The sequence below is a fragment of the Rhea americana genome, unplaced genomic scaffold, assembly GCF_003343005.1.
Source record: "Rhea americana isolate MKP2758 unplaced genomic scaffold, rheAme1 scaffold_15, whole genome shotgun sequence".
In the NCBI taxonomy this organism is placed as follows: domain Eukaryota; kingdom Metazoa; phylum Chordata; class Aves; order Rheiformes; family Rheidae; genus Rhea; species Rhea americana.
Window position 1 is genome coordinate 1,890,886 of NW_028185594.1, and position 27,831 is coordinate 1,918,716.

Consider the following 27,831-nt stretch of genomic DNA (forward strand, 5'->3'; position numbering starts at 1 on the left):
ACAGAAGAATTCTTCATATTGGGATTTTTAGAGAAGAACCAAGATCAATTTGTTGCAGCAAGGAGCAGAAGAGCTATTTTCCATTAGCTGTAAATGAGATGAACAATCACAGTGAGGAGAAATTTCATTCCCAGAACTGAACATTTTGTAACAATCATGGCAGACATTCATCTAGAGCTTCTCTGCAGTTATAAATACTGTGCCGATCAATTACTAATGTACTGCAAAATACACTAAAAAACAAACCACACTGAGAAGTAATTGAATTCTGTGTATCTGGGATGGCTTTAGCCTTGCATTTTTTCTTCATTAGCATCAAACATCCAGTCAGTCTCAACAGGTTTAGCCATCATTTTTGAGCCTCTCCAAACCATAGGGTGGGAAAGTCAACAACACCGAAATCCCTCTACACTTATAAACACAGATTTTGTGGCTAAATCTCCTAGATCTAGCTCAAAAAGAAACTGCAGCTCCCAGATCTCACCAAGCCTCTCATCAGAGAAAGTTGTTCACTGTAAAATGCCTCCGAGAAGCAGTGACTCCTCCAAAGGAAGGACCCTCCCTGGCACAGGGAAAATGCTTCTTTCTGAAAGGGATTTTGAAGCAAGAGCAGCAGCAGCCTCTGGGCCACAGGCTGTGTCTGCAAACAAGCAGCTGCTTCATGAGAGCTGCCACACTCAAAGCATAATCAAAGCAAAGAGGTCAGCTGGGTGCCTTGACTGGTTTTGGACCAGACCTTTGCACTTTCCGAGCCTTCCTGGAAATCCAGCTCATGCTACTGGCATCAAAAGTAGACCTCAGGAATCTGCTTCTCCCAGCCTTTTTTTCCAGGGATGGATTCCCCCTGCAAGTTGGCAACACCCAGATACCAACTCCATTTCAGGTAAGTTCTGCCACACATTGGCACAACCTGGGGTAATTGCCTTGAATTGCAGCCACAGTTGCAAGATCTACCTGGCAGGTACTCCTCCAGGAAGCAAAGTCCACATCGGTGGAAGGACTGGAAAAGTTAACATCCACCTAGCTCCTGAGGGCCAAAATCCAGCACCATTACCAGGACCTTCAAGCCTCACTCACATTGCAATAGTTGATAGGAATCTGCATGTCTTTTCCTCCCCACAACAGGCCTCTTGCTCTTGTACGCACCAGACTGGTGCAGAAAACTTCAGTCGAACAAAAGCACTGCTCTACTATTAGAGCCCCTACGTTCTGTTCAAGTAATGCAGAAGGACATCCCTGAGCAGTCATAAACTGCATGCATGTTCAGTTACAGCAAGGGAGAGACATTCAAATACTTCCCTCCCCTCCTTGATTTATTATTCTTAATTAAGAGTTCAGTTTGTTTGTTGAGCATTCTTGGAGTAATTATTCTTGCTTACATTTCTAGCGGAGGTGTTACCATATCCCTAAGTGGCCAACCTCTCTTATCTTTTCAGTTTTGTTTTTAATTGTGAAGTGTGATTTACAGGCTATAAAAAAGGCCAATTGACCCAGTCTGGACTTAGTTGGGAGAGATTTTCACTAAAAAAAAAAATAAAATAAAATAATAATAATAGTAGTAGTAGTAATAATAACAAACAAAAGAGCTGCTGTGAGGTCCTTTTGTCTCCATGCTTTTCAGAAGCATYTCTATGTAGCACAGAATAAATCTTTGTTGTAGTTTCAACTAAAATGTTTCCTGCACACACACCCCCTGTGACATACACCASTTACAATCCAATTTCTCCTTCCTACTCACCAGCAGCTTCACCTCAGCACACAACTCCCTGGGCTCTGGAGAGGTTGTAAGGCTTTTCAAGAGCTTTGAGGATGGAGATGGCCAAGAGAAATGGTGACTGCTCTTCCCACAGTATAGGTAGCTTTTATGCATATTGTCAAAACAACTTGAAGAGTTAACTTGCTCAGGTCTCACTGCACTAAGCACTTCATACATGAAGTAAAAAAAAATATATATGTTGTGGCAGTTGAAAAAAAAAAAAAAAAAAAAAAAAAAACCCACAGTCAAAAAGTGGATGAATATAGTTCCAGCTGCATTCTCTGCTCTAGCAGCCCTCCCATACAGGGATGATGATCCCTGTATCATCACAGGATGGATGATACAGATCTGCAGAATCCCCAAAGATCTGCAGTACAGTTTGTTTTTTTACTGCATGCTTGCTATAAACCTCTTTTCTGAAAACGGAACAGGTAATTTTTTTCCTCTGGAATTCAAACTTGCCTCCTGTAATAACCAGTCAAGCAGCTCCCAAGTGCTTCTCTCCAAAGACATCTCACAGACCCCCTTGGCACAGCCAAGCTAAACCCTGAGCTATTGGAGGACACCAAGCACACAAGCCAGGACAAGAGCTGGTGTATGGCACAGGCACAGCTGGGGCTTGATTTCATTGCTGGCCAGTTTACTTCCCTCCAGTAAGAAGCTGATAAAACATCTCCTTTCTAAGACGAGACATAATTACACACAGCACAACACTTCTAGACACAAAACACATTTAGTTGGCTGCACAACAGCCAACATATCAAAATGGCAGAAGAGGCCAAACCCCACCAGATTTCTTCTACAGTGGAAACCCAGGACTGCACTACATCCACTCTCTCAAGACCACATAACCAACAACAAAGTGGACAATCCTATCTCTGCTGGAAAAATMTCTCTTCTTGGAAGCACTAGACTATCACAGGCTGGAAATCTATCTGGACATTGCTCACAGTCAGGTCTTCTTTTGCCAACCTTTTTTTTTTTTTAGCACGTTTGCTTCTGGCTGAAGCTATGAAAAGCAGAAAGGCAGGAATTAAAAATGAATCAAAAGCCAAGTCAAAGTCTTTAATATCAAAAGAAGATTCACATTTAGGTTAAATTTAGTGAGAAGTTTTGGGTTAGTTCCTTTATCATCAAAACCAAAGAGAAAAAAAAGCCAGAAAGATAGCGCAGGTGCTATGGTAGAAAAGTTAACAGCTCCTACAACTCAAACTTTCTGTTTCTTAAGGCTCTTCACAACAATGCCAAGAAGATTTGTTCCCTGCCATCTATAGCGGTTGTAGTACAGGCAGGAGAACGCTGTACGTTGCTGCCACTCACACAGCCCATGACCAAGTGTCCCCACACAGCAGCCCAGAGGCAAGAGTGCTGCTCTTCTCTGCCACTTTCCACCTGCTTCAAAATATAATATCTGAGGAGTCTGTTTACAGTTATCTGAAATAGTCTCTACAGTCAGTGCTCAGAAATTTTCTAATTGTACTTTTAGCTTGCTCCTCGTGGTTTTTATAACTCTCCCAATTCCCTCCTTACTGAGCCAGCTATATGGTTACAAGCCACCTATTTATTGCTCATACTACTCTTTACATCCCTATTTAACTACATGGGCCTCAGACAAGCATTAAATGATCTGAGCTTCGAGTTGCAGTCTCTCTGCCCGTTTCTGGATTACAAAGAAGCTCAATTATCCTGAAAGCAGTTACACTGAGCACTTCAGCACGGAGATGCTTCACCAAAGGCTCCTTCTCCCAGGTAAAGTCAAGAGGGCTCTCGGACCTGCTCTCTGTGGGCAAACATAGCCCCAGTCTGCAGGGAAGGGTCCCCATTCCCCAAAGGAYGCTGCCTCTCTCCTGCAGAGGAAAGGATGGATGCAAAAGGGGGAAACAGATCTGCGAGTCCCACTATCTCCGACTGCTCACCTAAAGTGATGTTTCCTCACACATGCTGGGTGTAACTGGACAGAAAACAGTCCTAGGAGAATAATTATTAGGGCTTCTTCTGCTAAAACCACCACCTCTCTCTCAGCTCTCTAATACTTAGCTTAGCTTATACATAGATCAGGAAGTTTTTTTAATTGTATTTTGTTATGCTCCCTAAAATAGCCCACTGAGAAAAAGCAATTAAAGGCAACTAAACACTCATTTAAACCTACAATAAAGGGATCATTACCGATACTGCCATTAGCCCACACATCTTAATWGCTGTGCATTTCACTCCTTCTCTACCTTCCTACAAATATCCGTTACCYGTAACAATGGACAGAATATCAAGCACAGTCATAAGTCTTCATTTGGTCACTTGTCCCACGTAGTTATAGTTAACTACTATACTCTTAAGCAAAACTATGCAACAGGTTGGCCTTTTAGGACCACTTATCCCTAAACTTTCTCTCAGGCCTGCTGGTTTACTGCTTGCCTATCTATATTACAGAAGCTCTTTGACTTCTGCTTCTGCGTGTCCTGTGGATAGTGGTATACGAGCCTGACACTGCCTTAAAGTAGCAGCCCCATGCTCCCAGGTTTTAAATTCAAACCTGCAGACACTTCTGGGGCAAGCCAGCCAGCACCGCAGCTTGCACCAGGTCAGATAGCCACAATGCAGATACAAATGCTCCCCTAGACACTGCACTTCTGACACACGGTGGGACTTGGCTACCTGTGCTAACACACCCTGAAGTACAAACAGTGCCCAGTTAGCTCTGATCCACCCAGGGTATATATGCCATTGCTGGGACTGAAGTTAAAATAGTTCCCAGGGGTGTCACTTGGCACTGTCTCCAAAACAGGCACTTGCTCTCTTTGCCTTCTGCTAGCGCTTGGGTGTGCCTTTGGCTTCAAGCAATCATTCTGCAGCTTTACAACTGCAGAACAAGGTAGGCGCTAGAGCAGCTGGTACTGTAACTGCTTTGGAGTAGGGCAGCAGTTTTGCATGAGCAAGAAACTTTTTAATCAGGTGCCACAGCAYGATGAGCTATGACCTGGTAGGTCTGCCACTGTGCAGTCCTTGAATGAGTGACAAAAGAGGTACCTAACATCATCAATCTGTCATTTAAGACAATAGATCCAAACTTCAGATGCTAATGCATTGGTAGAAGAGTACATCAGATCCAGCCAGCTTCAGGTGCCTACCAGAATTATCTGGAATGTATAAATAAAAATGCTCTCAAATACTGAACCAGCAGTCCTAACCACAGGCCACAGATCTTTACAGGCAGAAGCTGCCTTTTAGTCTGCAGTTACAACTATCTGCCACAGTAAGGTGTTTTTGAACTCACCTTTCATTGCATCACAAGCCTTCAACTATTGCACTTTAAAGGGCACAGCAGAAATAACAGAATCAGCTCTAAACAGTTAGTTAGGTATCAAAAACAATAGAGACAAGCCAGGAGGTTGTTCCAGCAGAGYTGTTCAGTCCTCCTTAGGTGGCTGGACAGTTTCTAAAACCCTGGTGAACTTGAGTGTATCTTGCACAGATCCCCATTCTGAGACACAAACGTACGTGTTGGCATACTGACACTACAGGCAGTCACCAGCGATAAACCAAGCTACCAAGTACGAACCCTGGGCTCTTACACTCCAGATGCAGTGACTTCTGCCAACAGCATTTCTCAGTGCAGTACCTGCACTCACAGCTTCCACAGATCAAGCAACACTTGCAGTCAATTTTCTCCTTCCCCTCCCATACCACTTCAGTTTGAAGCACTAAGCCCAGAAAAGAGATGGACAGAACTGTGTCACACTTTCTTCTGTCACACTGAGGGGCACTTTCCTGTCCAGTGATGAGAAGCTGGTGCCTATCCTGCAAGAATCAAGGTGAGAAATGGCACTCTCCCACCTGATGGCTCTGACATAGTTTAAACAGTGGTCAGTGCCAGACCACCAGAGCCTCTACAGCCTGAGGAACAAAGTATCTGCAGTCTTGGGGAGGAACTTAGCTCCCCATATCAGAACTTGTATCATCCCCTCCATACACAACTGCACTCTTCTTCCTCTTCATATGGTGCCCCKGGGGAGGTTGGCAATCATGATGGGTTTGTAATTCATGAGCAAGACTCCGGTTGTCATCACAAGGAGAAATAACATCCTCCTAAGCCAGATCTGATTGCCAATCAGGATCAGTCTGCTGGGAGGAAGATGATCGCTGTGTTTTACGGCATGGTGAACCAGATAACAGTTCATGCCCGCTGTACACTCTCAGGGAGGAGAAGACCGGTCTGTTAGCAAATATACCAATTAAAACAAAAGGTTTGTCTCCAAGTACAGGTGAGCCAAAAATGAACTTGAGAACTCGCATGCTGAAAGAASGGACAAGAAAAATAGGGATGCTTCTTTCCATCTTCATTTTTTCTTTGCAGTCAAGTTTTGTTTTAAGATGTAATGGGTCTGTTGTCAGGAGRTCAGAGATCCGCTTTCTCATGGAAATCAGTGGCCATGGAACAGGTAAGGGAAACCTGAATCTACAGTGGACAGAAATGGTATTAATCAGTTTCCTACCCCATCCCAATGTACAAAGCAGCATCCACTGGGTACCACAGCCCTAGTCTGCTGGAGCTCTTCGCCTTCACCCAYTGAAACCTCATTCCTCAAGCTACTAATTCTATCAAACTGTTAATCCAACAGAATACATGTCCAAGAGTCCCCTTTTTGTCTCTGATGTCAAAATAGCACCAGTGCTACACAATTCATGCAGAAGGTCTCACTTCACCACTGTGCTCTGCTGCAACTGCCTGAGTTACACTGACAAAGCTGGTGTAATGCAGCTCTTGTAATGAGGAGTAGAAGAGAGTTGGAGAATTGAACTAACAGGTTCCAGTAACTACAATGAAAGGCTGATACACTGATGTATTCACAGAGAGTTGACTGTACMTCTGATGAGTCTCAGAGCTAGCTTGGTTTCTGATACACTGAAAATGGTCCTATATGGACCCAACGGGATTACTCACATGCCTAAATTTACACTTGTATTTAAATACCTCGCTGATTCAGGCTGACATGGATTGAAGGAGTTGCTATCAGCCCTATAGAAAGGTAGGATGCTCGTGAAGAAAATCAGATAGGTAGGATGCTCGTGAAGAAAATCGGATAATAATTAACAGAGACCATGAACTTCCACCTTTTCATAGAATTTATCTTATAATTTCCTTTCCAGACTACACAACAAGTATTTGCTTGCCCAATAAAGCCCTTTCGTCAAGCAAATCCCTTGCTTAGGGTTCAGACAAATTCCCTTTTGTCCAGTTTTATGTCTAAGCAAGCACTGTTATCTGCGGTGGGCTATCTCCAAGCATGCCAAACACATCTCCTAGAGACACGGTAGCTTAGCTGCTGTTACCTTGATGCTCAACAACCTGGTACCAGTCCTTGTGAAACTCCAGTGATCAGCAGACACATTGCAAAACTCCAATCTGCCTTTCAAAGTCTTCGCCACTTTGCAAGCTGTCAGAACTCTTGTCATCTTGCAACTTGCTGATGGGTAACTAAAGTTTAAAGAACACAAGACAAAACAAAAATCTGCTTGTACGTGTTTCTTCCAGATTTGGCGCAGACRATGCACTCTTGCAGATTACAGGAATCAGAAACCAGAGGCACGGTCGGTATGCCGGACCGACTGCACAGTAATGCTCTACGCCTTCCCATTCATTCTGTCATTAAAAGTCTTCGGTGTAGCCCCACCTCCTCCTGCCCCTCTTTGGAGGAGCGCCTGCTTAGATGTCCTTGCAACATTTTTCCTCAAGCTGGTATCTAAGCACTGTTGTAGAGGTTGCATCACAGGTCAGATGCTAGTTCTGTCTCCAGGAGGAGAGCAAAACCTGCTAGAGAAGTTGCACCCACAGCCATGAACCATCCTTCACASACGGAAACGAACATCTGGGTTATTATTTCCGTAGGACACAAGGAAGAGTGCCACTTGTTTTTCTAGCAGCAGCCCATGTAAATTAAGAGCTTTTGTTTGTAGTATGCTTTCTAGTGCTCTCCAGCGTGCAATCTGGGGTCTACGCATTAGGGAGATGGACAGTCAGACTGTTACAAACCTACTTGTAATGAAAGAAGCAAAATGGGAGGACTAAATTCTGTGGAAAGCTGTGGTCTTTTTATTTTGTTTTTGGAAAATGCATAGTCACCAGAAGCCCCATCTGGAGACCCAAAGCGCTGCCTCTCCCCAAATAAATAGAAAGGACATTGCCAGGAAAAAACGATTGTAAAAGAAATAAGCCTTTTGGCAAAATTTCAATGGACAGCAGCTGAAATGAGACAAARTGTTCCATATGCTGTCGCCTAACTGATTGCAGACCTTGATAACTATCACATATTTTCTATAACTCCACACAATAGTCTTCAAAAAGAATCATGTTCCTCATTAGCCAGAGGTGAAAATGTCTAATGAACACACAAGCTGTGGGAGAAGAATGCACATTATTCTCCTTCATGAATTAAAATGGCAAGGCATCTTTCAAAACCCAGGTGATCAAAGCTTCAATTAGCACCAAGAGAGAAAAAAGACATTCAGACTTTTTTTGAGCAGCTCAACACATACTGCTCTAAAAAATTTAGCTGACCTTTTTTAATCTGACAGTAACAATTAGGACTTCTTTGTATACAGTGGCTCAAGATCAGTCAAAACTGATGCCAGTAGCACATGAAAGTATTTCCTACACAGCTCGCTGCAGCACTAGGTTGAACAGTAGTGTACCTAATAAAACACAAAGACAAGAGGGCAATAGGCTTTGTATGATGGATTGCATATTGCAGATTTGGATGAGAAACACATGGAAAAAGGCAGGATCCAGATGACAGAGAGAGAGAGAGATGGACAGAGATAGGGTGGAAGACAGAGTAGGTGTAGATGAGTTCACAGTTTAAAGATAAGCTTCACAAGTGTGCAAAGCTGGGAGAAGCAGGCCAACAAGGCTCCCTGCTGCTCACTGGTGACTAGTGTGTGGCTTAGCAAAGACTCAGTCGTTCTTCTACGAGAAGATACCAGACAATYATTCTGATTCACAGAAGGAGTTCTGGCAGAGAAAGAAATAAAGAACTGAGAAGTGTTTGTGTTAGTTATTCCTCTATTTACTTGGCTTCAGCCTMTAGCAATTGAAGCTGGATATACAGACAGGAGAGGATACATACAAAAAGGAAAAGCAATTTACAAATGAATGATTTACAAAGACCTGTACATTTTACTACAAAGGTCACGTTCGCATGCAAACACATGTGAACTCTCGCATGCAATTCAGAAGCCAGCTTTTTTCCAAAGTCACATTTCACATGTTAGCTTTACACTGCCATGAATGTCACATGCAGCTCTCTGAAGATCAGAAGTACTGCCCTGCTTTATGTCTACGCTGAAGGACAAATTCAGCACCCTATTTTATTCTCTGTCAATATCAGTGAAATCACCTGCACACATGTATTTGAATCAGCATCAACCCACACTGCCAGTTTAACTATTCTATTTGCACATTCCTAACTACCTCTTTCTATCACATGAGTTTTAATGCAGCTGCCCAATGAGGCAGACCAGGGAACAGATCCAGTTAAAAGTCAAATCTTTCTTTCCACCATGCAGCCATTCATGAACACAGAGTGGACAAAGGACCGTGCCTTTCAGCAGAGCAGCAACAGACACGTAACCACATCATGAACCAGAGCCAGCTTGTCAGGGGCCTGCAGTACATACACAGAGCTCATATGGCAGCTGTATATTTTGAATTAAACGCTCTATGGGGGAACAATAGGCAAGAAACTACTACCTGTCATTACCTCCACAGCAAGGTTAAAGCAATGATGCTCTACTGACCACTGCTATGGATTTGACCCTGCTGCTTTCCCTTATTATCAAAACTGATTTATTAAGTCCTCCTGGGGGTAAGAAGGTTATCCCTCCACTGTCCAAAGCACCTTCATTTCCAAGGCCTCCACTGCTATGTAAGGCAAAAGAAATTTTTCTCTATCAAAAGCAGGAAACTACTTCAAAGTTATATTCTTCTCACTTCTGGCATGCTAAAAAGGGTGATGAACTGTAGACACTTCAGGGCCAGCAAAATAAAATGGCACAAATGAGGCAAAATAAGTAAGAAATGGGGAATCAATGAGAAGTGAACCACTGAAGAGTGGAAAAAGGAAAGTAGACACAAACGATTTTAAGTAGATGCAACAACATTGCATGCACTTAAAAGCCAGGATACTGACAAGCTGTCTTCTTGACTGCCAGTATACCACTATTAATCATATTTCCCCTTCAGGGGATGAAGTTTGGGCAGGGGCTCTGGAGGAAGGCAGGCCCTCTTTCCCGGGCCCTCCCTGGTCTCACTTCAGCAAAGCACTCAAGCACAGGTCTGTCAGCAAGCGCCTTCCTCTATCCCAGACTATCTTACCGCCCTAGTCACATCCTGTGACTTCCAGCAATGATGTCATGGGATAGAGGGGGGAAACTCGGAGCTCATGTGTTTGAGATATGCAGACACACACACAGAGCTTACACACAAGCACTCACACACATCTAAGTGCACAAAAAATCAGCTCCACTATTCATCAGTTCTTAACCCAAGTTTTCCCTCTTCCAATCTGGGCACACAGCATAAAGCAAACAGCCTGGGTAGAGGGAGAGCTGCTTCTGTTTCTTCTGAACTGAACACAATGGGTCACTAGCCAAAGGAAGGGAAAGGGGGCAGAAATTGTCACCACTCAAAGCTAAACAGATCTTCTTGGGAGAGAAACACCCACTGCAAACTTGCCTTTTTGCAGTGTTCGCTGTAATAGCTGTAGGCCAGCAGATCATTAGATCAGGCCCCCAGCACAAGGGCAAATGTTGATTATGGAACAGGACTGTTTTTTCCTGCATGATTTCACTGATGATCACCACACAGCATCCCCAGAAAGGGCTTCCACTCTGGGGGCAAGGATTTATTCCATGAACGATTCACAGCCACAGCTTTACAGCTGTGTGGACTCAATATAGAATTAATGCTTGCAGGAGGGCATCAACTAAATGTCCCAGTGCTAGCTCATTTCTGACTGCTCAGCTTCACAGGGGATGACAATTCTCAAGCTAAGCAAGGAAATTAAGGTAAGCAAGAAGCCTACTGCTGTAGTGCCTTTCAATAAGGCCAGGAGAAGGAAACCAGCAAGAAAGCTCAGTGCAGATGCAGGGGCTCCCTAGCCCAGCACCATTCATGATTTGCTGGGACAATCTGCAACTCCTTTCCTCAGGAAGAATGTAGAGGAAATTTTCCAAATTAATGGAAGCTCCTAATGCTGAAAGGAGCAATGTGAAATTCTGAAAATGGGGACAGAGGAATCCTATGAATTTCTGAATTTTGTGCAACTTACAAGTTCATGGCAAAAGAGGGGGGAGAGAAATACAATTACTCTCTTCATCTGATATTAATATTACTCATCCACCTTTACAGATCTAGTAGATCAGTCTACACATTCATGTCAACTTTTACAAGTATTGCAATAAAATGACTGACATTTTCAAGTTCTCTCCTAAAAAATATTATTCAAAAGACAAGAGATTAGAGTCAATCTGTGGACATACTGGTCCAGGTTCAGTCTAAGTGCCAAGTAACTGCCTCCACCCTAATGAGGCTCCAGAGGTGCAAATCTCCTCTGAGACTAGGATTGGGTTCCGTGTACCAAGCAGTCCATGTGAACTGTTTGGGCTCTCCTTCTTGTAACTGAGATCAAAGAGGAGATTTTTCCAAGTGTCTTTCAGATACTTCTGGAAGCTGTCTCCTGCCATCTGTCAGACTGTGTCCAATGTCTGATCATCCTGTCTTTCCCTGACTAAAACATATTCCAAAAATACCCTGAGCAGAAAAGTAGAGCAACTGAAGGTGCCAAAACTGAAATTGTCTGAAGCCACGGGGAACAATATGAATACCATTCTCCTTCCCTACAGCTAGCAGAAAGGATGCCAAAGTGACTTGGAAACCTTGGCTTTAATCTCAAGGGAAGCTTCCCTTGCTCCCCAAGGAACTGGGAGGAGAGTTTAGAAAGCACCTGAGTAATGCTAAGATTTGCCACATATTTTCTAATCAGGTCTTGGTTTATCAGACAAGATCATTGCAGTAGATACAGCAATAAGCTTGAGCTAGGTAAGTTAATTTTTGTTCACAGCATCCCGCTAACAATTCTATCAAACCCCTGTTACCTTGGAGGCCATAACTTCAGTTTATTTCCCCCTATGTATCACAAGGAAATAGTAAGTTACCTTGTTCACATGCAAATGAGCTGASAGCATCCAGGCATCCCCCATCACCTGATCCTCTCCGATTGCTTCAGGAGAGAAAGCAAGCTAGTTACACTTTCAGACCTGCTGCTCTGAGCCAGTCTCAGATCAAATGAAGCATTTTGAATAAAGCCCACAACACTTAAACAGCACAGTAATCTTGATGCAGAGTGCCACAAGCCAAGACTTTCAGAACTGAAGTATATATGGGCAGAAGMTGAATGGAATAAGAATCACGTACAAGCCTTACACCTTAGATCTCTTGACTTCTGTTATTTGAGCCACAGCCAGAATGTTTCCCCTCCCTCCCGCCCCGACTCTATCCTATCTTAGAGGGGGTTTAGGAAAAAGGGTATTTTAAATTTTGATACGAGAAGTTCATAGTAGATCAAAAGACAATCTTCAGACTAAGGTGCCACGTTCTGATTCACCCTTACCAACCCACGTGACCATCCTGACATTTTCCCCTTTTCCTAAAGTCCAGCCAAATTGTAGCAGCTGGTTACCAGAGAACTTYGGCCTTCCTATACAAAACAAACAAACAAAAAAGGTTTGTAGCAGTGATAGAAATTTTTAGGATATAACCTAAGGGATTCAGCACCAGAAGGTAAATAAAAAGCAACATTTCAAGTTATTGTGCATTCAAGTCTTGCCAGATCATATCTGCAGAAATTCTGCATCACTAAAATTTGATGATTTCATATATTCATTCAGGATTCCTGGGCAGCTACAAATACTGGCTGTATCTGCACAGATTGATTCAACAGAACTCACATATGGAAAGCAAAGTTTCCTGGAAACATCAGATGTCCTGCATGCACAAAGCTCAACAACACACCTGCTTGAAAGACAGGTAGGCCACTGCCCTGCAGTTGGGAATTCATACCACACAAACCATGCTACACATTCACATGGATATGACTGGAAAAAGCTCATGAAATCTGGCAGAAAAATATATGCAGGTTAGTATGTCGCGAGTTGGCAGAATGGCTAATCCATTCTGCAGCACCTGGGATCTCACAGCTCCTGCCAAGTGGTATTTGACACAAGTATATGCCACACAGATTTTAAAAAGATCAAAGTTTGGCCATAACAATGCCTCTTCCATTTCAGTCTCAGTCAAATTGAGTAAACAGCATGCATTCAAGTCTGCATGCTCTCTGCTTGTTTCAGAGTGCCTTCATGTGGCATAAACACTGACAACCACTTACTTTGTTTGTCTAACTTACCAACAAGCCAAATAAACCTTATTAAAAATCCACCTGCTTCATTCCTCAGAGATAGAGAYTGACTGTTTTCCAAAAGCCAAGTACAGCTGACTGCTGCCCTTTCTTTTATTTATTATTCTACCATAGGTCTCAATATATTAGGCTAAACAGAACTTTCACTCACCTATTCCAGTTTCCAGTAAAGTAGAGATCAAATGTGACAATGTCTCAAGTAACCTAGAGTTCACCCTAAACTTTATTATATTCTGAACTCCTCAAAGAGCAAAGGACTTTTAAACTGAGAAAAAGTCGAGAGTAATTAAACATACATTAGGACTATTCATTTTTTAGATAAAAACAATTCCTAGTGATGAGATAAGCAAGAGCAAGGAGGAATCTGTACTATTTCAAATGCAGTTTTACCCACCAGGCTAAAATAGTGCCAGGGTAGCATACTCTACGCTTATCCGTGGCTCCACTCCACCCTTTTCTCATGCTAACCATTTTACCTTGTGAAGAGCTTCAGAAAATTCAGTCTTTTCAATTCAGAGTGCTGCTGAGAAGGATCCTCCTGTTGAAGAAAAAGAGCTGTTGAATAACATGATCAAGAAAAAATTGTTGGGGAGAACATTTGGAAAAAAACCTAACTCACAATCACCATAATCATGACCAGTTCATGTCACACTAGTTACACTGCTGGATATTTAGCTTTTGTTTCCCTGCCTCTATCTTCTCTACCTTCCAGTCAAAGACTCTGTTAAATATGGAGAGAATACAAGGGCAATTTCAGTTGCCTCCAAAGACAAAGCTATAAAAGATTTTAATGGTATCTGTAACTGGCTTATAGAAATTACCCTGAAATGCAGCAGAATCAATTCCCAGCCTTACACCTTCTCCCTTTATTTTTACATTTTTTCCACAAAATTCTTTTTTCCTAAAAGGACAGATTCTGACTACCCATCTCTGCTGATTAGCACCTTACACTAGGAATGGCTACAATCCTATGGAAGCTTAACTGCTCCCTGCAGAAAGGAATAAATAATACAAAAAAAGGTAAAAAAAATCTGTTTTTAACAGCACAACAATCTCACTCCTTAGTCTCAGTCCTGCAGTCCTCTCCTACACCAGCATGCATACTTGGGTGAAGTTAACTCACAGATCTGAGCCCTGAGATGATTTACATTAATAGAAAGCACAAACTGCAAATATTATTTGAATAAGACACACAAAGCTCATTTTGGTGAGGCTTTTGATACAGTGCAAAATTCAAAATATTTTTGGCAGGTCTTTGGCTAACAAGCACCTAATCTCATGGATATATTCATACTTTTGGATGAAAAACACAGTAAGTGTAATACGGAAACATCTTCATAACTCCAGCTGAGTATCACTTATGTTTGCAGTCAAAAAAAAATGTTTAAATAGTTTCTCAAAAATTCAATTTTATAAAAAATTGCAAGCAGTTATTTGAACTCCTGCAGAAATATTTTTATTAAAGAAACTAGTTCTCTTAAGCTGAAATTTTCATTCAATTTTTGCTTTCAAAACACAAACCAAAAAGCAAGTTTCAGTTAAAAACTAAACAAAACTTTTATTTTCTTAATTAAAATAGCAAAAAGCATCAGAATCAAACTGAAATGCAGTTTTACATTTTTCTTCAAGAATACTAGCTCAGTCTAACTGACAGCTAATAGTAATTTAGCTCTGCAAGGTAAATACTTGGCTGCAAGAACAGACCCTCGCACCTAACAGCTTGTTTCATGAAACAGAGGAAGCATACATCAAAATAAACAAAGTATCCCCAAGGAGCAGCAAATACCAAAGGTATTCAGGTCACAAAAATGTTAATGATCGTTTAGTTTAATTTCCTGTATCATACTTTTAAAAGATAATAAAGACTTTTTATTTTGAAACTGTAACCAAATAATTCAAAAATCTCACATCAAGGTCACATGGAAGTCTCAAATAGCTTTTTTTTGTAAGAAAAAAAAAGGGGGGGGGCAAATTACTTGTTAACTCTGAATTGCCCATCTTGGCACCTCCCTCCTTCTCCAAATCTCACATATTACAGTAGTCAAGACAGGCTTTTGACCAGCAAGATTTGTAGGATGCTCAGCAACAAGACTGTTATATCCATTCTCAGGCTAGAGAAAACCCATTTTCAAGGAGTTTAAACTTTTCTTTCAGGTTTGAGTAGCCCAGGCTACGCTCAGCTGCTATCCCTACTGAGCCCAAGCTTCACCCAAACTGGACAAAGATAAGGTTCTTTTCTTATCTTCAGCAAGAGAAAAAAAGAATCAAAGTCTTGGAAATGGGTCAAATTCCATTGCCACTGGGATTAGTAGCTCCACTTAGATCAGCTGATTTCAAAGTAACAGAGAAAACCCTTGTAGTTTCTGAGGGAGACTGATATCATTCCAAAAGGCCAATTTCAAAAACCCCTTACTTAGCTAAAACTGAGTGCAGCCAAGAAGAGTGTAGCCCGCGTGGCAATAATTACTATGCAAAGGGCAGTTTGCTCCCAAMGCCACAGCTGAGCACTGCACGTCAAACATTACTCTTATTTTCATGCTGATGCAACTAATGGACACTGGCCCCAGGCGTCCTGGAGCTACCCAGAGAAGAGTCTGGGGTGTCTGACTTCAGTCCAGAGCTGAACTCTATTTACTGGAAGATGTTCGGAAGGCAGCATGATTTCTTATTCCCTGACATTTTGTAAAAATATTTCCTTTTTTTTTTTTTTTCCCTCTCCAAAGAAGGGCCAGGATTAAGAATCATCCCTTTCCCCTTGTGATTCCATAGCCTCATACACTCCAGTGGTTTGCTCCCATAGATCACTAAAAAGGCCAAACCAGCTTTATGAAAGAAAAACAAATCAAAAGGACTACACAGACAAACACTCTCTCCCCCGTGCTACACATTCTTTACACAGTTTAAAAATAACATGACCTTACAATGCAAGATTAGTTGCATTTGCTCAAGATTCATGTTACGCTTCCTTCGTTCAGTGGAAGTCCTATCATGGGTGAATATCTGAGAGACTATCATACCCCAGTATGTTTGCTGTAACAAAGGAAAACAAAGTTGCCTTGTCCTTGATTAGACTATAAATTAATGGGTTTTTATGTGGAATGAAGGTTGCAACATAAACTGAGCTGCTAATTTATGCACATAAAATTGCGTATGTGTGCACATACTGTGTTCGCTGGAATGCACAGTTTTGTCATTTTTCTTTTGGACTCTAAATTTAACTCCAATTAAATACAGCTTTACTGAAACAAAACTTCTCTGACCACACTATTTTCATGGACATTTTGACCTAGGATAGACCATTTGGTCTAAACCACTTGGCAGACCTCTACAGAGGATCTTGGCCAGACCCATCACAGGCCACCCTGCAGTCTGTGATCATACATTTATGTCTAGGGAGACCTGGAAAACAAGTCAGGAATTTGAGCAGAGAGACAAAGCAGCCAACAGAAGAGACAGATGCCAAATTAGAAGATCATGTTGTAGACACACACATTTCCTAGAACTACAGCTCCTGGCAGCTGGACACCCTAAAGTGAATTCATAGTAACAGTCACTGGTGGGACAGTGGGGGAAACCTGTATTGCTGCAGATGCTGGGGTTCATCTTTGGACTAAAAAGAAAACAAAAGATACTCCTTGTTCCCAGCATATTACTGAACAGAGCTAAAGCTTGGCTTAATTTGAGGAAAACAGTAGCTCCACTGAAACATACGAGCAGTTCCAATTATTAGTTTATGGGCTAATACCACGAGTATGGTTAAAGTATCATCTCCCCGTCTTCCACATCTGCCTTATCCTGACAGCAAACACCCTGCTAATAATAGCCTTTAACATTTCTTTTACTACAACAGACATCACTGTGAAGATTGTCTAGGAAATTTCCTAGACAAAGTTTCTTCCCAAACTCCAACAATATACGWGCAAATTGATCTTACTTTTCAAAATATGTCTTTACTCTGTGAAAACAGAATRCACAGAATTTCTCTCCAATCTAGTTTCTTATCCTTTAGCATCAGTCTGCACAGTACTGGCTGTTCCTGGTTTTGGTGGAAGCGAGTGTTAATATTTCAGATATTACCTAACATGGCCTTGGCCTCTTACCATACTACAGCATCCCTCACCAATCAGCATTTTACTTGTTGCTTCACACCCRGTGCTCCAGATTGGAAGGACTTGCAAAATGTTTGCCTTTTTTCTTCTCTTCATCCCTATTTTTTTTCTTTCTTCCTGTAGTTACTCTGGAAAAAAACAGATAAAAAGCTTTAGCCACTGTACACTAGGCTGGGCAGTAAAGCATTCAGATWGATATGCAGATACAGGACTAAGGCTGGAAGTAGCTCTTCACATACAACAACATATTCCTGCTATATGTCTTTATAATGCCATTTAGCCGGGAAGAAAAAGAACAAAGACTTTTATTTTATTTTATTTTTTTAAACAGACTAGGAAATGGTATTTAGGGCAGGAGAACGAAGAGGTTTGAAAACGTAATCAATGCTCTCATGTAAGTGTTCAAGACCCTAACCAAAGAACCCCAACATCATCTATTCAGCTGGTATCTGTATAATAGTAAGTGAGGAATCACTACAAGTGTGGGAGGGAGATAATTATAAGACTGTATCACCCTCCATGGGGATGTGAGGCACTTGATAAAGCCTTATACCCAGCAACACATACTGCTATACTCRTCCCTCGCCAAACACAGCTCTTTACATTACTATTTTCCTTAAAGAAACCCCAGAAACAGGCTTCTCCCACAAAGACCAGGTGCCTTAAAGTGTCCGCACTTTTGAGCGAGGACTATTATTGCTCACCCATAGAGAGGACACATGTCCACAGCCATGCATGTGCGGCCAGGGGTGTACGCTTTGAATGCGGTGAGGTTGTGTTTTTCCTGAGGATCTTGTGCACGCTGACATTCCTGCCACCATTTTCTCATTTCTCAGCCCCACAAGAGGTAAAATTGAGCTGAGCATACCAAATGTACTTAAAAAAAAAAAAAAGAGCTGTTAGTGCATATTTCAGTTGAGAGGTCTAAACACAGACTTTAGTGTTAGGATAGTTAACTACTTCTACAGATGTGATTAGAATATAATCAGGTATTAGTAAAACGAGTAGTCTAAATGTGCAGGTGAATAGTATAAAGGTCACATATTCATTTTCATGTATACATTTAAGTCATTTAAATACACCACTGTTTTTCATATTTATCCATTGCCATAAGTTTGGTAAAATCAGCTTGACTCATTTGTTTCCACTTACTAAGGATTCCACTATACTATGATACATTATAACCAAAGGAATCAAACTCTCGCATCCAATGCGGTAAGATGGAGCTAAGTTCATAAAATCCACAACAGCTAAGAACATTGGAAAGTTTTCATTTCTTTCACCTGGTCAAGCAGGCCCCGGCAATAGCATGTGCTCAGGAAATCACAGCAAAGATCAGGAGTTGGCTTATATATATATATAGGCCACAGGGTCAGGAACAGCTTCAGTTTGTGATTTCTGACTCGAGGGAGGAAACAAGGCCTGAAAAATCAGGACCTCTCAGAATTGGGTGCACTTAAAAAGGGGGTATTCACATAGTGAGGTATCAAAGATCACTGGATTTATCGCCCACGATACGATGACATTTTGTCAGTGAAACTCTGGTTTAAACCTAGTCCACAATTGCTCAGTTATGGAACAAAAATGCTTTGAAGTGCTGCTTTTTCTGAACAACTCCATATTACTGCATCCACTGCCTGTAACACAAGCTTCTTACAAATATAACCTTGGGGTATTCTCCAGCTTGGACAGCTGCCCAGAAATCAGATGCATCCCTTACTGCAGGAGAGTCTCTTGGACTAYAGAACAGTACCACCAAGGTTGACATATCAAAGCTGACACAAGAGAAGAGGTGACCATCTGAAGTGTCAGCATCTGAAGTGTCACAGCGTGACTGCAGGGGAAAAAAAAATGAATTCTCTAAACCAGGGACCTAGGAGTAAGCTTATCAAGAGACTTCTTTGTAAAGAAGCACTGCTGAATGCTTCGAAGCAACACAGAAGCCCCACAGGTAACAGGGATACAACTTGCTGCTGTCTGCACCTCACATAGTCTGCTTTGAAAAAGGAAGAAATTGCAAAAACAGAAAATGCTATTTGAATTAAGCACACAACATTTACAACTGCTGTAGTGAAAATAGCATACATAAGCCGACGGGCAGCATGGATGGAAACGCTGTTAGGGGATATCAACTGCAAAGCTGCAAGAATGCTCTACACAAATATTCCCTCTCCTGCTCCAGTCAGCGAGTCAGCCAGTCATACACTCCAAAAAAATCACATTTAACCTTTCGAGACAACCTCATTTTCTCTCTCCTTCCCTTCCTCCCCTAGCAATCCCCTTGCAGCTGTGACACCCTCAGGAGCACGCTCTAAAGAATCTGGAAGCACATTTTGGGCAGCATGGGTCTGATTTCCAGCATCAGTGGCAGGAGAAATTGGTCCTGAGCCAGAGCTAGTATGACTTTGGAAAAGACTCAAACTACTTTCACTTCGCTGACTACACGAGGCTCAAAACTTTCACCCATCTGAATTCCTGGGTTTGCCCCAACCCTCCTCTGCCCTGAGCCTTACCACCATACCTCAATCCCAGCAACGTATGCTCTTTTCTTCGGAGCTCCTACCCTAACATTTTCACCCGTGTAATCCAGCCGCTAGAATAACCATGCTGGTACACTCTGAATGCTTCCCATTTTCCATTTACTACCACCACCTTAATTAAAATATATCTGTCATATCATAGTAAACACACACAAGCATGTTCAGGAACTGGCTGGGAGAAGGAGAAGGGGCTGCTGTTTCAACAGCAAGAACCTGCAGGAAAAAAAAATATCAAAAGATTTTGTGAAGCAACCTGAAATCTGTTTTTAAGTGCCAACCCACTATCAGCTATGAGGCAGATCTCACCCTGTAGCTCAGCCYAGTCAGACTGCCCTCTGGAGCCAATTCTGCCTTTTCCAGGGAAATGGGTTCCATGACATGCTTCTAAAGATACAGTAAATCTCTGCTTCAACTTACTGTGTTCCTACTTCGGGACAGCATCCATTCTGAAAACATGAGAGCTAATACAGGTCCCTAACAGCATTTGTTTCCATCCTGCCAGTCAGCTGACATATACTTTTCCCACTTTGCAAATGGTCAAGTGGGAAACTGATATGAATTTCACCCTGTCTTTGTTTGCACCCCCCAGAAATATCACAGTGCAACTCTTCAGACCTTTCCAAAGAGCAAAATAAGGAATGARGAATTCTTTAGTCTTTGTCAGTCATTAGTTTTCAGCCTCTCCACACTGGAAATACTATGATGTTACACACACTTTTTCCATCCTATACACACCTAACAGAATACATACGGGAAACTTCCATCGTATTGCTCCAAGACTGAGGAATGAATAGGCACTAAAACCACATCTGTATCATTTACAGTAAATCTATGTAGTCCTTTGCAGGCAAACTTGTGGTTGCTTTGCCTGGGTTCAAAATCCACCTAGTGCAAGATAAATAGAAGCTGCTGACCTTCACAGCTTGAGCACAGCACTGCTACTAACAGAATAAACCAGCTTCTCTTTCCAGACTTTTTTTCTCCAGCCTCTTGGATGGGCCTCCCTGCAAAGGACCGTGTCAATGTATCTTTAGTCATTAAGGGGGGCAATATCAACCAATTTAGATAAGTGAGTACACAGTAATTTGCAGAGTGACACCCATTATAAGTGCCGAACATCTGCACACTGCTGCCCCCTAAATTCAAGRGCCTTCTTCAAGAGTCATTGCTTAAAGCACAATGTTACTGCTTGTTTTTACTGTACACATTCTGGAAACAGTTTGAAAAGGACACAGAAATCAGACATCAGCTAATTTCAGAGCAAAATGCTAGAGGAGGAGTACCTTCAGACATATAGGAGTAGATGTTGTATTTAGGAAGGGTGTTATATTATAAGCCATTTGTTTCTCTTCCTTTCATCTGCATTATAAGAGGAGTCACAAGAAAGTGAAACGAGATGAAATACTATTGCTGCAAGGTGGGAAGCCACGAGGCTGAGAACATAGCAAGAATACAGCCCTTATGGCTTCGAGCAGCATCATTATTTGATGAAACCTTTTCAACTCTAAATGGCTCAGTTTTAAAAAGCCCATCTGAAAACAAAAATACAGCAAAATATAAAGAAGATAGGGAGAGCAAGAAACCCTCTAGCACACAGTAAGCTCTGTTCTTGTATTCCAGGCAGCGACCCATCAAGAGATGTCACCCCCTGGAGAAGACAGTGTGGCCCTGTATCCTGGCACTGCAAGCAGGCTCCTGCCTGCCTGACAGACAGCTGTGCTGGCCCCAGGCCAGGCAGGGAGGAGTTCTCCCTCCAAAGCCTCAGCTCTGCAGCTTGCTTTTTTAAAGAGAAAAATAATAATACGATGGAGCATTATGGACACATCTGATGTATAAAATAAATCTTCTGTAAGGTCAGATGCAAATCCAAGCCTGCAACTGTGCAGTGTTTTAGCCAGGGGCAACTCCTTCCCTGGGGACAGGGAGTTCTGTCTCCAGTACAGCTTTAGGAGGATCACCTGGGAAAAGTCCTTCTGAATGTTTTTCCTCTTGTGCTGACCATATGTGGTAGTGGTGCACCTAAGAGCAGCAAGCCCAACCACAGCCACAGAAGAGGAACTGCTGAATGCCTGCCTGTTGAGAAGCAGCTACAAAGGCTAGAGTTACCACTGCTTTTAGCATGCCTATGTTAAATTCCCAGCTCAGACACAAAACTGTCTCCACAGTTGGGTGTGTCACAAAGGACAACCCAACTGCCTCCACGTTCAATGCAATTCTAACCTCAGCTTTGCTTCAAGGAACAGTTTGCATTTGAGGCACCTCAAGACACTAAAATCTTTGCAAGAAGAGAGCTATCATGAACACCTGAACCATTAGAAAAAGAGTTTGGCGAAAGTTCACAGCTTGTTAGCTTCTACAGTATCCAGCAGGAGATCAAAATCTACAGGAAATTAGGTTGATTAGGTGTTACTACATATTTATGTGGGGGTGGGATTGAAACTCATTTATTTAGATGCTGTCTCAGGACTTCTGTTGAAAACTGAGACTCTTACAGCTGTTACTAGCACAGGGACTATCTTAGGTGACGCTATGGAATTCTTGACTCTTGTAGATATGTGACTTACCGACTCGGACGTAGGAGAGAAGAGTGACTGAAAGAGCAGCTGTAAGTACAGGGCCATTTGGCACTGATCAGCCCTACAGAAAGGCTTCTGGGAATGCTGATTCCAAGGAAACATTCTGGGCCAAAAACTGAGTCACAGATATTATCAAAACCAATCCCCAAGCTGTGGGAGACAGATTATGCACTACCTGTCCTGACTTGCTTTGCATCAGAATAGAAATCTGTCCTTCCTCACCAGGCACAATTCTTTTGGCTCTTAAGTCTGAAAACACTGGCTGTAAATATTCACAAAAYGGACAAATCTCCATTTGGTTTCCTTCAAGATGAGAAGCACTGAAGAAGTCCCCCCTCAGAGCCAGCCACAACCTCCTTCTCAGGTGATGGGAAGGACACAAGGGTTGACTCAACTCAGCAACAACCCTAACAAGGGCAGAGGACAGGAGTCAAGCTGGGTGATCCCAAGGGATAATCCAGAATGAGTGATCTTCAAAGAACTGTAGACAGTGCCCAATGCAACAAGAAACAGGAGTTGCATGAAACCTACCAGAATAGCAAGCCTGGGGCCTGACAGCACATACTTACCTACTAAGTCTAGGCAGATCTATTACCATAGTGGTAGATATGGAGAATGTGTACTGAGATAGTAGCACAGGTGCCAAAGCATTGCTGGATCAGAATAGACCCTGCAGTGCTGCCTGCATGTCCCAGGGCCAGTGATACAGACACTCCAGGTTGAAGATCCTTTAAAAACAAGATACCTACCAGCTTCCAAAAACATTTGCATATCCTGGAGCAACAGGATATTCCTTTATAAGGAATAAGGTACTTTTATAAGATACCAGATTAAACAGCAGAGTCCTTAGATCTCCTGTCAAGCCCAGCTTTATTGCTCTGTATCATAAACATGCTGGTCACTGTCACCCCAAACTGTTCACAGCACTAAGCAAACAGGTCAACAGTCATGCTTGTGCACTGCTCATACTGTAGACGTGCAAAGGTGAATTCAGGGGCAGACAGACGTCAAATATAGAATCAGGCTGAGCAATCGGCTGTACCCACGTTACATTTTCATTGGTGACCATGTCCAATCCTGGCATTAAACTTTAAAGATAGTATTAAAGATGCAACTGCCATAAGCAGAACTGCTTTAGCAACTGCAGCATAGCAAAGGAAGTCTGACATAATGTCAGTCCTGTCCAGGGATGGAAGTGTATCAGTCTCAAAAAACCCTACTGTCTTCCAGATGTACTTTCCACTGACCTCACTACCAAAAAAAAGAGTGCTTAAGCCTGCCCTCAGCAGCTTTCTATTTTGTTTTCTTTGCTCCTGCCTCACATAGCCCTTACCAACCTCCTCTTCTGTCAGGTCTACCCTCCAAGCTCTCCTTCTGCTGAGGAAAGACGGATTCCCACAGTAGATGGGGGTTGCGCTGGGAGCTGGTACCTTATGGCTCACAAAAAGGAAGAAATGACAACACGCGAGAGAGAATCGCAGTGTGCGTTTCTCCAAAGAACTCAAGCAATAAAAGATGGAGGCAGTGTATCTGGCCTGACACACAGCACCACTGATCTTTGTTCAAGTTATATAGTAGGAAAAACAGCCACACATCTCACTAAGCAGCACACAGCTGCTTTCTGTGTGTCATGGCAGCACAGGTTTCCTGCTTATGCCACAGGGGCATCTAGCGGCAAAGCCCCAGAAGAGCAAGTAAAGCTACTGCAACACAAGTTGTGTCTACATTGCAGTTAAGGATGTGTCTGTAGTTTAAATGAGATGCTACCAGCATGGAAACACTTCATTGCAGAATCATTAGGCTATTAACTGCTTTAACCAGACTAACATGCAGTAAATCAAAATACAAGCATGTAAGATCAGGCAGGCTAGCTCAGAAGAAATCCTCAAATACTGACTTTAATGTCAGATGCTCAGGGAACAGTATACTAGCGAAYGTGTGCAGCAGTATGTCCCAGCACAGTCATACAGCTCCCAGAAGTTTGTGCTTGGATACCTCCTTTGCACAGGCACACTGCTGTCTTTTACTTAAGAACTTTGATGGACTTTTCTTCCATTCATTGGTCTCACGGATTTTTGAGCCTTAGTTTAGGTCAGCTTCTGTGGCCAACACCCAGACATTGATCTCTTTGTAGAAGTGGCTAAAAAGTCAGTGCAATCTGAGATCATACTCACTGTGAACTAGAAGAAAGAATCCAGTAAGAGACACTTTCCCCTCCTCCCCCCTTCTGGATGTCCTTTTAAAAATGAAAATTTTTTCATCATAACATTAAAGATACAACATCTGCTTTACCTTCAAAAAGCAAGTCTATTTAGCTTCGGCATGGCACTATGATTTTCAATCTTGTAATATAAGTTTGAGTTTTTACCGAGATCAAACACACTGAGCCACGGCTCTAATATCAAAGAACAGTAAAGTTTCTAGAACTATCATTGCATTACGTATAGCTTTATGTGCAATACTATAAAATGGTATACTATGCTACATAATACTATATATTACTGAAATAATGTCTGATATATGTAACATATTTTAAAGGGGGAAAAGGGTATCCCTGGTTTTGATCATTAGTATGTCTTAAGACAATTTAAACATCAAGCCTAAATATGTAGTATCTTCTGCCATGCTGCTGCTGAATAAATAATGTGTAAGAGAGGCTAATGACTACAGCTGGGAAGCCTCACACTTCTACTCTGTGCTGTCTGAAGCTTGAACACAAAGGAGCCAACACACAAAAGAAACAAAACAAAGAAAAGAGAGGGAGACAGATACCACAGCTTGGTCACATACGGCATACAGTGGCAAAGGCAGGACAGGCAACCCTCACATTTATTATTACGAGACTACTGTGCCAAGACCATCCAGCCCACAGCATGAAGAACACTGTCTGGGGCCAATCTGACCCCGGGGGAAGGCTGTACAAAGGAGTAGATGCAGAACCACTGTTCTGGAAAGGCCACTTGCAAGACCAGACCTACACTGGCCATCTGCTGACTGGAGGTTGGTAGTAGGTGACAGCAGAGAACTGAAGGATGCCTACTACAAACACAGGGCAGTGACTTCAGGAGAAGGTATTTCCTCCCAGGTATGAGGTGTTTCAGCAAGTCCTCAGGCAGGATGCCAAGTAGTCTGTATGTAGCTCTAGCACCTGGTAGAGATTTGAGATTCACCTCATCATTGGGAAAAGGAGGGAGCAGACACTCGGATATCCTGAGGTTTTCTTTGGGGAGAACTGTGAAACATCAACTTCATCCAAATAACCACAGGGCTCACAGGCATGCATGCAGTCTAGTAGGGACCACCAACAGCCAGAACCACAGTGCCTTATGCTGCTAAAATCCAATAAAGATTTGTCCTTTAGTTGATGCTGTGGAACAAGAAATATCACATACTGTTCTTCTCTCACTGGTGAAAAGGTATTGGGATGTCTTTTTAACCTCTGATCGTAACACATTACCAAGCTCTTTAAGTCACTTCAGAAACTGAGATTTTTTCCAGGGCTAACTTTGTGATAGGACAGCCAGAAGAGCTAAATGGAACTTGCTTTTTTCATTCCATGTATTTCTACTCTGACAACTGCTTCCGCACAAAGCTTCTAGATGTCCCCTCAACATTTTTTTTTTTTTTTTTTTTTTTTTTCTGGAATCCAAAATGACCCTTTTTAAAGGAAACCAAAAAAAAAATCTTGAAGTGACTGAGATTTTAATGAGAATATGGGAGCAGCTTCCCTTTCATGTTTCTTTCCTTATTTCATCGCCTATTCTGCACGGGTAGGTTATTAAGGAACAATAATTTACCTGGGCTCCAGGTGACAGCCACAGTGAGACACTCCGGACTTATCCTGGGCAGTGACAACTCCATCAAAACCTAAYTGACTGTAGCCATCTAGACAATAACACTCTGAATCACAATCCTTTGGCAAGGGAACAGGTGGGTTTGTTGAGAAGTACGGACAGGATAGCTCAGGAGAAGCATCTTGAAGTGACTTAAAAAAAAATACGGGAGGAATCAAGAACAAAAGAAAAATTCTGATGCTGTGCATTACACAGGGAGTTAATATTAAACTGTGCCTGGGGTAAGGAGGGCAGAGATTATCATTTTGACCTACATATAGAAAACTGTAATATATGGCTCTAAATTCAGACATGAACAGAAGACCTCACACGACTTGCTGATGCTGGGGTTGCCTACCTGAATACGAAAGCCACACGGTGTGTCTGCCTCCCTTGCATGCAACACAATGCTGACAGGACTCAAAATCACCAGAGAGGGAACTGCTGAGTGAAAAATTAACACAAAGTGAACATCACTGGGATTCCCTCTCCTCTGCTCAATTCCCACCATCTCCAGGGATAAATTTCTCTCTTTAAGCTCCAATTTTATAAACTGCAACAAAGAATGGACACACAGACAGAAAAATCAGACTCCCTGATATAAGACAGCCACCCCAAACAGGAATACAGGAGCCCAATATATTCCATGGGTGCTCTCAGTTAGCAGAAAAAGGTCATTTGTTCATCTAGATGAGGCAGCCGCTTGACATAAACCCACCACGAGCCACCAAGCAGTCCAGGCCTCCAGTCACCTCGGGCCTGCGGGGGCAGAAGCAGSGCAGCTGGGTGCAGTGCTGCAGGGGCAGAAAAGCCCAGGCCCAGAAATGTGGCACTGAGGACAACCCAGCCCCTCGCAGCACCACAGGAGGGAAAGCCAGTGGCAGCTCTGGTGGGGACCACCAGGCGAGGGGAATCCTGCATCCCTCTGCCCTGGCCTCAGCCTGTGGTCAAACCCCACAGAGCCTTGAGACCCCACAAGGCCCAAACATCCCCCTTCCCCAAGGCCAGCTACACAGAGCCGCAATCCCACAGAGACAGCCCCACAGGGCTCCCACACCCCACAGGGCTAGCCCCACAGAGCCCCTATACCCCACAGAGCCAGCCCCACAGGGCTCCCACACCCTACAGGGCTAGCCCCAYAGAGYCCCTATACCCCACAGAACTAGCCTCACAGAGCCCCTACACCTCACACTCTCCACACCTCACAGAGCTGACCCCACAGGGCTCCAACTCCCCAGAGAGCTCCCACACCCCATGGAGCTAGCCCCCTAAAGCCCTTATACTACACAGAACTAGCCCTGCAGAGCCCCCACACCCCACAGGGTCAGCCCCACAGGACTCCCACACCTCACAGAACCAACCCCACAGTGCCCCCACACCTCACAGCCTCCACACCCCACAGGGTCAAAGGGCTCCCACACCTCACAGAACTAGCCCCACAGAGCTCCCACACCTCACAACCCCCGGCCCCACGGAGCGAGCCCCACAAGGCTCCCGCGCCTCACGAGCCCCCACAGGTGCAGCTACCCAGAGCCGCGCGCGCCGCCCC

At 43.0% G+C, this 27,831-nt stretch overlaps 2 protein-coding genes across 3 annotated transcripts in view; one reads left to right on the forward strand and one right to left on the reverse strand.

Moving 5' to 3' along the window:
- CPS1 (carbamoyl-phosphate synthase 1) overlaps nt 1–7,207 on the reverse strand; it is a 94,675-nt gene extending 87,468 nt beyond the window's left edge. For both annotated transcript variants that reach the window (XM_085299303.1, XM_085299302.1), the window contains exon 1: nt 7,085–7,207. In XM_085299303.1, the coding sequence (XP_085155429.1) occupies nt 7,085–7,207 (123 nt within the window). The remainder of the gene's footprint in view (nt 1–7,084) is intronic.
- A 10,845-nt stretch (nt 7,208–18,052) lies between these two features.
- Nucleotides 18,053–27,831, forward strand: part of LANCL1 (LanC like glutathione S-transferase 1) — a 25,825-nt gene continuing 16,046 nt past the window's right edge. Inside the window, exon 1 of the mRNA XM_085299545.1 lies at nt 18,053–18,100. Coding sequence (XP_085155671.1) covers nt 18,053–18,100 — 48 coding nt within the window. The remainder of the gene's footprint in view (nt 18,101–27,831) is intronic.